Source organism: Armigeres subalbatus, chromosome 2 (assembly GCF_024139115.2).
Source record: "Armigeres subalbatus isolate Guangzhou_Male chromosome 2, GZ_Asu_2, whole genome shotgun sequence".
In the NCBI taxonomy this organism is placed as follows: Eukaryota; Metazoa; Arthropoda; class Insecta; order Diptera; family Culicidae; genus Armigeres; species Armigeres subalbatus.
In genome coordinates this window covers 75335944-75348634 of record NC_085140.1, presented here as the reverse complement: position 1 = coordinate 75348634, position 12691 = coordinate 75335944, and the positions used below count along the sequence as shown (strand labels likewise).

The 12691-nt window shown below is 43.2% G+C and overlaps 1 protein-coding gene across 4 annotated transcripts in view; it reads right to left on the bottom strand.

The window, feature by feature from the left end:
• LOC134209155 (protein FAM133A) overlaps positions 1-12691 on the bottom strand; it is a 302610-nt gene that overhangs the window by 9710 nt on the left and 280209 nt on the right. For all 4 annotated transcript variants that reach the window (XM_062685134.1, XM_062685135.1, XM_062685136.1 and 1 more), the window contains exons 4-5: positions 1351-1488; positions 631-816 (exon numbers count right to left, since the gene is read on the bottom strand). In XM_062685134.1, the coding sequence (XP_062541118.1) occupies positions 631-816; positions 1351-1488 (324 nt within the window). The remainder of the gene's footprint in view (positions 1-630; positions 817-1350; positions 1489-12691) is intronic.

Sequence of the window (12691 nt, the reverse complement as noted above, 5' to 3'; positions counted from 1 at the left end):
ATATTTTTGTTTCTGAACTATAGCTACCGTTTTGACTCAAATCCCGATCATAACTCATCCCAAACACTAACGTTTTAACGCCATCAAATTATTCAATTGCTTTGCCTGGGTGGTAAACTTTTTAAACTCATACAAGATCTTATAAGAAAGAATTGCGTGAACAAAGTGCTAAAGGCTGTTTAAAAAAGGTGTTTAAAGAGGTGTTCGAAATTCAAGTCATGTTCGGAATATGAATCAAAACGGTACACTGTTTCAATCAATGCTTGCTACAGATGTATTTACGAATAAAAGAAAAACGAATTCGATTTAAGTACTAACGAAGTCGCCTGCCGGCCGAATCCTTTTTGCAATTATGTCAATGAGGGTACACCCACTCACGTGCTCTCAACTATGCCCATCAAGATTCAATTTTCCAAATTGATTTTCATTCCGAACGTAAACTTTCAACTGAATTCGCTGCAATCAGCAGATTCCTTCTTATGTTTGGTGCCAATTGACTGTCCTGAATCGACGGCGGCACGGGATTCAATTTATTTTTGACGGTGGAAGTGTATTTACCTCAGCCCCACCGGTGCCACCGACCGATATGATGCCCACCCCCTCTGGTATATCGTGCGAGATGGAACTTACCTTTCTCCTTCTTCTCGGCCTTGGGCGATTTGTTCTGTTTGTCTTTCGATTTGCCCTGATTGCAGTTTTTGTTGACCACTCGCGTCGACTGGCAGGTGGCGTCGCTGCTCGATTTCAAACTATCGGTACGGGACATCTGACCGTTGGGGGCGCACTCGGACCAGGCACCCTTGTCGTAGCGGCAGGCTGTGCGGAGGAATGGTAGGATAAAAGGGTTGCGTTATGACCTAATCGTTTGAATAATATTTACTGTCGACGATGAATGCAATAAATTGGCCATGTGTTTGCTTTTAACTAGTCATTTGTGATTTTTTTTTAAATATTCTGCATGAAATTCAAAAACTAGTCAAAAATTGCAATGTTTAGAAAAAAATAAAACAAAACTGTCATACACAGGCCTTTATTTGGAAGCGAATAATATGTTCTTAATTCCTTGTTCATCTAAAATTTCTATTGCAGACACTCTATTTAACCTTTTTTGGACAATTACATTACACGCTTATAGCTTTGGTATACTTGCTCATTTCTGCTAGACGAACTTGCACATTTATTGATTGCTTCCGATGCAAACGCATGAGCTTGAATAAAGTATGGCAATATGCTCAGGGAAGACTAAACACATTTCAACACGAAAAATCACCTCTACCGAGCGGGGAATTCACTAAAACCCTATCTCCCCCTTTACATGCCCTTACCATTTTGTTTGTCAGATAGGCTTACCTTTTTTGCATTTCTTCTGGATGGTGCGAGTCTGGACGCAGGACTGTTCACCCTTCTTCAGCGAGAGCGTCCTTGAGCGGGTGTTGGACTTGGCGTCGCACTCGGTCCAGGGTCCCTTGGTGTACCGGCATTGGGAGTCTAAGCCGGGGCAAGCGGAAGCATGGGGAAAAATAAAATTCCGGAAACGGGAGATGGAATTCAAGAGTTATTCGGAGCGTATTTGCCGCCTCTCGCGGTCTGATCCTAAAATATTTGTTAGTTTTTTTTTTGCTGCTAGTGGATTGTGTAGTTAGTGTACGAACTGTGGATCGGGCATGAGAACGCGCACATACTGAGGGAACACACAAGAAATACGCTTTATCCGTATCATTCTTGCATGTTGGTGCCTGAAACGGTCGTAATTCTAACTAGACACAGATTCTTATGTAGACAATTTAAAACTCGAAATGCTAAATGGCACGAATTCCGCAGACGGTTGCGTTGCTGCTGGGTCAACACGAAGCGCCTCTTGTTTTCGCCGTGGACTAGAATCACAGGACGGTATTGCATACTGGTTGATATATACGGCGCCAAAACCAACATGAAGAATGACACGCGGTTGAAAGTTCTTTTCCGATCTCATTATTCAAACAAACATTTATGTACAGCTTCATATAAAGGATTTCCTTTCTGGGCTAGGTGGGTTATGTTGAGTTAGCTACAGCTTTAAATTCTTGTTACTGTTGTTGTCGTTGTTGCATGCAAACTTACTCTTGTGCTGATGATTAACACCTCGACCGTACTGTCTAATTCAAAATACGTAACTTCGTTTATTAGATGATGGATATGCAAACAACACAAACCACAAAGTCAATAATTTTGATGTTAGTGTGTTAAATTTGAATAAGTTAACTACAGTATGCGCCTTTAAAACTAGAAGTATTTATTCACTACATTTTATTTATATATTTTATCTGTTAGCTCGTGTGCTTCAATCACGCGGTTCATTTTTGGCATGTTTTGGTAGTAGGTAGGTAGGTATCTACATTCTTTGTCCAATAGGCATATATTTTCTTTTTTACGGGAAACCGTGTGTCACCATTAAGGTGACACGGGAAGCACAAACAATCATCAAATCGTCATCATTTCATCATTGAATGCTTAATTTTTTTCCTGCAACGAATATGATTTTGAAAAAGTATTACCAGCGCGTGCTTACTCGCAATCTATATGCTGATACATTTACAGTTACATCGAACAACTGAAAACCGAAATACGCCGCTCCAAAGTTACGAGGTGGCAATGCTAGAAAGAGACAAAAGATAGAAAAAATAACACGGTGTACAGTGCCTCCCCGAGTCACCTTAACATAAGACATGCTGAGAAATCTCGCTTAACTTTCCAAAATGACCTAAGTAACATTTTTTTATGAATAAATTTGAGTACTGCAATTAAAAGCATTCATATTGATCTGTTGATTGCAGTACTCAAATTAATTCATAAAAAAATGTTACTTAGGTTCTTTTGAAAAGTTAAGCGAATCACCATACCATCCTGGTGTTTCGGAAGCTCCTTCCCAATTGACACACGAATTTCTCGTGATAGACAAAATAATAATGAAATCTTTCTGCATCAACCGATAATAAAAACGAAGCCTTTTTGACACATTGCTAACATAGCGGCTGACCTTCGAATTGGCGAGATCTGACTATCCATAGCTTTGGTTGGGCGGGAAGAAAGGCTCGGCCGGAAATTCAACACGCGCCGTCTAGAAGATCCTTCTGTTAAGAGATCGATTGTTGAAAAACTTGGAACTCGAGCAGCGGAAGTTCCGAAATGTGATAGCGCAGAACCTGGGTGAGCTACGCACTCTGCGAAAAGAATGGATTACTTACAGCCAAGATATTTAACAAAAAAATGGATTACTTGTTCACCCTAGCGAATGATAGGGGAGCGTAGAGAAGTAGAGCTCGCAATAGAGCTGGTAAGAAGCAGACCAAAAACATACGGGTCCCGTCAGCTGTATTCAGGGTAGAAATATTTCACAGTCAATGCAGTGAAAAACATGGATCTCAGTATAATCTGCAGTCGCCTTCTTCGCCGCCGTGGTGAGTGCGACCGGGTGCAGCCGAAAAATCATTTCCAACACCGACCTTTCAATTTCGCATTCAGCCACTCACTAGTCACTCTGACATGCTGCTCAGTTCGCTCCTTACCGTATGACTGTGAGTGACCCATTTAAACGCGTGGTGAATTTTTTCAATTTGCTGGGTGAATGTGTACATTTTGCTGTGGTAGATTTCATCTTCGCGGCGCAGTGGGTGATGTGAGTTCTGTTGTTTACTTTTCTGCCTCTCCGGGAATGTGAGGTTGATTTCAAAGCAGGAAGAAAATAAAAACATGATATAAAAAAATATCACCTTCATCCAGTGCTGCCGAAAATTTACAACCCTGGCTGTATTAGACTCTAAACAAATTTAAACCCTGATGCAGATGAGGCAAATGAGCTTGGGTAGACTCCCAGGCCAACGAAGTGGAGAAAGCCGCAACAACTGGTGATATTTGGCTTACCTACCTTATGTATGATAATATCTGTACCGCTGTGAGAGTTCCTGGGAAAAGAAATTACAACTATCCGCAAAGGTTGCCACAGGTTATTCGAGAGTCGAGGTCACTTCGGAACCCGGAACTTCATAATTCATTGAATTGAGATGTTATGCGCATCATGAAGGACATGGTCAGTTCTAAACGCCAATGTGGCAAGATCTATGCCAGCCTGCTCTCGTTGTACTGCTGTATCTCTGCTGCATCGTCGTCTATCAAGGTGAAGCTTTTCAAACTCTTGATTCTGCCACATTTTATGTTCGGGATATATTTCGTGTCCATTGTCCATCTGAGTGTAAACTTTTTAGATAGACTTGTAGTGGCGCTAAACTGCTGTGTACGCTACGCCTATGGAATAAAATGCTACGGTCATGTAAGTCACCTTATTGGATGTCCTTTACAATACTTCTATGCGCATCGTTCCTGAATGTTCTGCACCTTGTAGTTCCAGCTAACGATGCGTTATGCTTCGCTAATTCACTGTACGTCAAGGTGTGGTAAACTGGAATTCTTTTTTTTGTCTTTATTTGAGAGGTTTTCAGCCCTTGGCTGACTCACCTCTACCAACTGCAATTCGTTACTGCCCGTTGTAAAACGTTCTTCGTCGAAGATAGGTTTTTAGAGCAGCTGTATCAAATTTCATAACTGCTCAAACTTATTTTATTTAATTATCAGTAAACTAGTAAATGACAATAATTTTAGATAATTTTGTGATGATTTAAATCACGACCGGTTTGACCGATTTTCAAGATTTTCTCATTACCACAAGCGTTGCAATAACAATCAACTTTAGAGCTGAAATTGAAATAACGATCCCTGTTTTAACCTACTGAAAACCTGAGCAAAGATGAATAACTTTTCTGAAAAACTCTGATGTGAATATGTAGATTATAAGGAAGAGTTTGATTTAACAAACGTTTTGGAGGTAACCACTTTCCTTCGGTACGACTCGAACCTACGACCCTCAGTACGCTAGACCAACTAAGCTACGAATATCCCGTAAAGCTGGTAGATCACTTTTGCGAAGTATTTTACGGTGTAAGTTCTACCAAACCGAGCCCTAGCCTAATCAATTTTTCGAGCTGGGGCAATAAGTTGTGGTTATTCAGGGATTTATCGTATTTAGTCCTCCATACCAGCGGTTCTCAACCTTTTTCATAACCAGAACCCCTTCGAACTTTTGCATTAATTGAGGTACCCCTATTTTTGCTGTAAATGATAATAAGCGTTACTTGCAAAATATAAGCAAACTGGGCATGAACTAACGGGATATATATGACATTTTTATTATTCCGTGCAGCTTTCCAATTTACATTAAGTTTAAACATCAAGCATTCTACAGTATTTTTTAAACTATTAATCATAAAACTAAAACTTGACTATTGGGGGCTTCTGAGCCTCTCGAAATGGGGCTCTCGAGTCTCTTGAAAGTAGGCTTCTGCGCCTCTGGAAAAGAGACTTCCGAGCCTCTTGAATGGAGGTTTCCGAGTTCTTGAAAGGGGACTTCCGAGCCACTTTAAAAGACTTCCGAGGCTCTTGAAAGGAGGCTTCCGATCCTCTTAAAAGGAGTCTTACGGTCGCGCCTCTTGAAAGGAGGTTTCCGAGCCTTTTGTAAGGACCTATCCGAGCTTCTTGAAAGAATCCTTCCGAGCATAAAAAAAGGCTTCCGCCCCTCTTAAAAGGAGGGTTCCAAGCCTCTTGAATGGAGGCGCCCGGGCCTCCTAAAACGAGGCTTCCAGGCTGTTTGAAAGGAATCTATGACAAAGGGTCGAAAGACAATGGGTCGAATGACAAAAGGTCGAAATACAAACGTCGAAAGGGACATAATGTCGACAGGAACAAAAGGTCGAAAGGACCAAAAGGTCGAAAGGGACAGAAGTATGAAAGGGAAAAAGGTTGAAAAGGACGAAAGGTCTAAAGAAACAATTGTTGGGTGTATTTCAAATGAATTTGTGAAATGCATTTAACTTCAAGCAGAAGTAATACACTCATCTCATCAATCAAAGTTGAAGAACGAGCAATTTTCAAAGAAGGAGTACCCAAGTAACAATGAATACTGAATAGTGAGAGCGATGGCTGGATTTTGGTTGGTTAACAGTGTCATAAGCTGGTCAAAGTGTAAGCTGAGCACGAGGTTGGATAAGCATTACCACAAGTTATTTCTGATCCTATGTACAGCAGTCTAGTGAATGCTGTATATCAAGCTGTTCAGAAGCTTATCTATAAATTCTAAGATCCTTTATCTAGCTCAGTTATTAGTAGCTGAATAAAGATTGATTACTCGCGCAGACAGTTCTGTTAGAGATCAAAAAGATTGTTGATTTAAAAACTTGTATTGCGCGAGATTGATTATCTCCGTTTCAGTTTCTTGTCTATTTTTACCTTTTGGTCCCCTTCGACCTTTTGTTCTTTTCGACCTTTTGTCCCGTTCGAGGTTTTGTCCTTTCGACCTTTTGTCCTTTAGACCTTTTGTCCCTATCCCATTTGAAAGGAGGCTTCCAGGGGCCTTAAAAGGAGAGTTCCGGGCCTCTTGAAAGGAGGCTTCCAAGCCGCTTGAAATAAGGCTTCCGGGCTTTTTGAAAGGAGGCTTCCAGACGTCCAGAGCTCTTGAAGAAGGCTTCCAGGCCTCTTAAAGAAACTTTTCCTAACCTCTTGAAAGGTAACTTCCGATCCTCTTGAAAGGAGGCTTTCAGACCTCTTAAAACGAGGCTTCTAGGCGTTGGAAGGGAGGCTTCCAGGCCACTTGAGAGGAAGCTTCCAGGTCTCTTGAAGGAGGCTACCAACGCTCTTGAAAGGAGGCTTCCAAGCCTCTTGAAAGGAGGCTATCAAGCTTCTTCCAGGCTTCTTGGGAAAAGCTTTTAGGTATCTTGAGAGCAGACTTCCAGGCCGCTTGAAAGATGGCTTCCAGGCCTTCTTGAAAAAAGGCTTTCAGGCCTCTTGAAAGGTAACTTCCGATCCTCTTGAAAAAAAGATTCCGGTCCTCTTAAAACGAGGCTTCTGAGCATCTTGGAAGGAGACTACCAAGCCTCTTGAAAGGAGGCTACCAAGCCTCTTGAAAAGGCTACCAAGCCTCTTGAAAGGAGGCTATCAAGCCTCTCGAAGGGAGGCTACCAAGCCTCTTGAAATGAGGCTACCAAGTCTCTTGAAAGGAGGCTACCAAGTCTCTTGAAAGGAGGCTACCAAGTCTCTTCCAGTCCTCTTGGAAGGAGCCTTCCAGGCCACATGAAATAAGGTATCCAGGCCTCTTGAAAGGAGGCTTCCGAGCCTATTAAAGGGAACCTCCGAGCCTCTTGAAAGGAGCCTCCCGAGCCTCTTGAGAGGAGTCTTCCGACCGTCTTGAAATTAGGCTTTCAAGTTTCTTGAAGGAAGGTGTTCGGGCCTCTTAGAACTAAAGCCACTAGATATAAAGTCTGGCTGAGTGAAACTCGTTAGCCTTGCAAGCAAGAAAATTCTTGTAATCGTTAAAAAAGTTCACGCTACCGCATGGCTATCAGCTTTTGTAAGTGGCTTTCACACAGTTTAACAAACTTTTTCTCATACGTGAAAATTATGTTCTTCGATGCTCGAACAGTTTCAAATGCCTGATCCCAGATGTTTTTTTGTTTGCCTATTCACGCTTTCCGAAGTCTCGTGTCCGTAGAGGACTACCGGTCTAATGAGCGTTTTGTAGATTTTCAGTTTGGTACGGCGGCGAACTCTATTCGATTGGAGTGTTTTGCGGAGTCCAAAGTACGTACGATTTCCTGCCATGATGCGTCTCCGAATTTCATCTGCTGGTATTCATTTTCGGCAGTCACCATTGAGTCCAAGTACACAAATTCTTCTACCACCTCGATTTCGTCACCATCGATGCAAACTCGCGGTGGGTGGCTCACACTGTCTTCTCTTGAACCTCTTCCTATCATGTACTTTGTCTTCTACGTGTTGATGACTAGTCCGATCCGCTTAGCTTCCTTCTTCAGTCTGTTATCTTCTCAAAGTTACGTGTCATAATATCTAAGTCGTCGGCGAAGCCAAATAGCTGGACGGACTTATTGAAAATTGTACCCCTCGTGTTAATCCCTGCTCTTCGTATTACCCCTTCCAAAGTGATGTTGAATAGCAGACACGAAAGACCATCACCTTGCCGTAACCCTCTGCGCGTTTCAAAGGGACTCGAGAATGCCCCTGAAACTCGAATTACGCACATCACCCGATCCATCGTCGCTTTGATCAACCGTGTCAGTTTATCCGGAAATTTGTGTTCGTGCATTAGCTGCCGTAGCTGGTCCCGATCGATTGTATCATATGCGGCTTTGAAGTCGATGAATAGATGATGTGTGGGCGGGCACGTTGTATCCACGGCATTTTTGCAGTACTTGGCGAATGGCGAACACCTGGTCCGTGGTGGAGCGTTCACCCATAAAACCCGCCTGGTAGTGCCCCACGAACTATCTTGCAATCTCTTGCTAGTCGACGGCATAAAATTTGGGAGAGTACCTTGTAGGCGGCGTTCAGAAATACGATTGCGCGGTAGTTGCTACAAAACAGCTTATCGCCTTTTTTGTAGATGGGACACACGACACCTTCCATCCACTCCTGCGGCAAAACTTCCTCCTCCCAAATTTTGGTTATGACTTTTTTCTTTATACTTATATATATTCTACGTGTTATCAGTTTGGTATCTTTTCAGTTATCTTCCTTTGCTCGGGAAGTATCACTCGAATTTCAGCTTTTCAATTGTTTTGGTCACTTGATTTTCGCTTACCCGACCAGTAATAGATTTATATCAGATCTTGTTATTCTATTATAGCAGTTTTTTTTTATAACAGCGGTTGTTATAAAACATGTACCATTCGTAGTTAAAATAACAAAAATTAAAACAAAATCTAGTTTTAACAAAAATATTACTGAATATGTTATCAATTGAACAAAAATATAACTAATACTATAACAATGTTATTATGTTATTGAACTTTGTTTAGCTGGTTTAATATTGAATGTAGGTTCAAGAGGAAATGTATAGACCGGTCATCGGACCGGATAGTCTGCATACCGTATCGAACGACAACGGCCAACGATGTATAAACTTTGCAGCCTCCCGCGGAATGGTAGTCCGAAGCACTTTCTTCCCCCGCAAGAATATCCACAAGGCCACATTGAAATCACCTAATCAAGTAAAGGAAAACCAAATCGACCACGTTCTAATCGACGGCAAATTCTTCTCCGACATCACAAACGTACGCACTTACCGCAGTGCGAATATTGAATCCGACCACTACCTAGTTGCAGTATGTCTGCGCTCAAAACTCTCGACGGTGATCAACACGCGTCGGAGTCGTCCGTTGGCTAAACATTGGGCGACTACAAGACGATAGACTACCCCAAAACTACGCGCAGCAGCTGGAAGTGGCACTCCCAAATGAAGATCAGCTAGGCGCAGCATCTCTTGAAGATGGCTGGAGAGATATTCGATCCGCCATTGGAAGCACCGCAACCGCTGCACTAGGCACGGTGGCTCCGGATCAGAGAAACGACTGGTATGACGGCGAATGTGAGCAGTTAGTTGAGGAGAAGAATGCAGACTGGGCGAGATTGCTGCAACACCGCACGAGGGCGAACGAGGCACGATACAAACGGGCGCGGAACAGACAAAACTCGATTTTCCGGAGGAAAAAGCGCCAGCAGGAAGATCGAGACCGTGAAGAGACGGAGGAACTGTACCGCGCTAATAACGCACGAAAGTTCTATGAGAAGTTGAACCGTTCACGTAAGGGCCACGTGCCACAGCCTGATATGTGTAAGGACATAAACGGGAACCTTCTTACAAACGAGTGTGAGGTGATCCAAAGGTGGCGGCAGCACTACGAAGAGCACCTGAATGGCGATATGGCAGACAACGGTGGCGGTATGGTAATGAACCTAGGAGCACGCGCGCAGGACATGCGACTTCCGGCTCCGAATCTCTAGGAAATCCAGGAGGAGATCGGCCGGCTGAAAAACAACAAAGCCCCTGGAGTTGACCAACTACCAGGAGAGCTGTTTAAACACGGTGGTGAGGCACTGGCTAGAGCGCTGCACTGGGTGATTACCAAGGTTTGGGAGGATGAGGTTCTGCCGCAGGAGTGGATGGAAGGTGTCGTATGTCCCGTCTACAATAAGGGTGATAAGCTGGATTGTAGCAACTACCGCGCAATCACATTGCTGAACTCCGCCTACAAGGTACTCTCCCAAATTTTATGCCGCTGACTAACACCAATTGCAAGAGAGTTCGTGGGGCAGTACCAGGCGGGATTTATGGGTGAACGCTCTACCACAGACCAGGTGCTCGCCATACGTCAGGTATTGCAGAAGTGCCGCAAATACAACGTGCCCACACATCATCTATTTATCGACTTCAAAGCCGCATATGATACATTCAATCGGGACCAGTTATGGCAGCTAATGCACGAAAACGGATTTCCGGATAAACTGATACGGTTGATAAAGGCGACGATGGATCGGGTGATGTGCGTAGTTCGAGTTTCAGGGGCTTTCTCGAGTCCCTTCGAAACGCGTAGAGGGTTGCGGCAAGGTGATGATATTTCGTGTCTGCTATTCAACATCGCTTTGGAGGGGGTAATACGAAGGGCAGGGATTGACACGAGTGGTACGATTTTCACGAAGTCCGTCCAGTTATTTGGTTTCGCCGACGACATTGATATCATAGCACGTAACTTTGAGAGGATGGAGGAAGCCTACATCAGACTGAAAAGCGAAGCTAAACGGATGGGACTAGTCATCAACACGTCGAAGACGAAGTACATGGTAGGAAGAGGCTCTATCGGTGGTGACGAAATCGAGGTGGTTGAAGAATTCGTGTACTTGGGCTCACTGGTGACCGCCGATAACGATACCAGCAGAGAAATTCGTAGGCGCATAATGGCTGGAAATCGTACGTACTTTGGACTCCGTAAGACGCTCCGATCGAATAGAGTTCGCCGCCGTACCAAACTGACTATCTACAAAACGCTTATAAGACCGGTAGTTCTCTACGGACACGAGACCTGGACGATGCTCGTGGAGGACCAACGCGCACTGGAAGTTTTTGAAAGGAAAGTGTTGCGTACCATCTATGGTGGGGTGCAGATGGCGGACGGTACGTGGAGGAGGCGAATGAACCACGAGTTGCATCAGCTGTTGGGAGAACCATCCATCGTTCACACCGCGAAAATCGGAAGACAGCGGTGGGCCGGGCACGTAGCCAGAATGTCGGACAGTAATCCGGTAAAAATGGTTCTCGACAACGATCCGACGGGAACAAGAAGGCGAGTTGCACAGCGGGCAAGGTGTATCGATCAGGTGGAGGACGATTTGCGGACCCTCCGCAGACTACGTGGTTGGCGAAGTGCAGCCATGGACCGAGCTGAATGGAGAAGACTTTTATGTGCAGCACAGGCCACTCCGGCCTTAGTCTGATAAATAAATAAATAATAAGGTTCAAGTTATACTGAAGATGGTACCTTCGTTTTTTTTTCAATTCCTATATACCATAAATGTAGACAATGTTTTTTCGGTAAAAATAAACATTACACATTATGTTATAATCATGTTATAACAATCATGAAATTTTCTTTCCTCCATCTTTAACAGAGAGTTTATAACAACATTATTGCAAGTTTTGTTATCTGTAACACATATTGATATAATCGTGATAAAATTTTGTTCTGACCAACTGGTCGGGTATATAAGAGATGTTCAAGTCCAGAACGTCGACAAATGCATTAAAAACTATAGTATCGTGGGTTGCAGATAGTTCTGTGTCAGGTGCATTGTAGTAGTTAACCCATCGCCATCTCCATTTATTTTTGTTTTGGCGTAGAACCACTGCGTCCATAGAGTTGAAGTTTTGTGGTATACCCCTGATTACTATTAACTATGTTTTCGCATCTTGTAGGTTGATCACCATTTGTCAATTAAACAACCTAAGACGCGTATTTTCCCAGTCCGATATAATTGAGTTAACAAAACCCACTACCTTTCCAGGATTTGCAATCCAAATATCTCCTGGTTACATAAAGCTATTTAGAAATTTAGATCTACCCTAGTACAATGCATCACAACTGCAAAGCAGATGTTCCGAGGTTTCTCGTTCCATGTTACAGAAACGACAGATATCATTCTGAATCTGGCCAATATTTTTCAAGTGATATCTGCTCGGGCAGTGTCCGGTTATCAGGCGAGTAAAGGTGCAAAGAGCTCTCTTGTTGAGCTCCAAGAGCTTTTCGGTTACTTTAATATTGGGAATTATAAATCTCTTTGATTGAGCACACTTTTCGGCAACCAACCAGTTGGTCATCAACCTTTGTGCTTCCCAGGATTTCAATTCATTTTTATGTTACAGTATGATGTACCGCAGAAAGGTTCTGGGCCAATAAACTGCGTGTTTGAACCCCGTTTCGCAAGCTCGTCTGCTTTTTCATTACCTCCAATGCCACAGCGTCCTGGAACCCAGTACAGATTTACGGAGTTCTCTTGACACACCTTTCAGAATGAGAGAATGCAGTCCCAGACAAGTTTTGACGTACATTTAAAGCTACTCAATGCTTTGAGTGCCGCTTGACTGTCTGTGAAAATACAATCATTTGCATATCTATATTTCCTCTCTACACAGATATTAGCACATTTCATTATAGCAAAAATCTCCGCTTGGAAAACCGTTTGATAGTTTCTTGGATAGGACCTCCGACATCCCAAACCATATGTGATGATTCATATATGTTGTAAGGAATGTCATAGT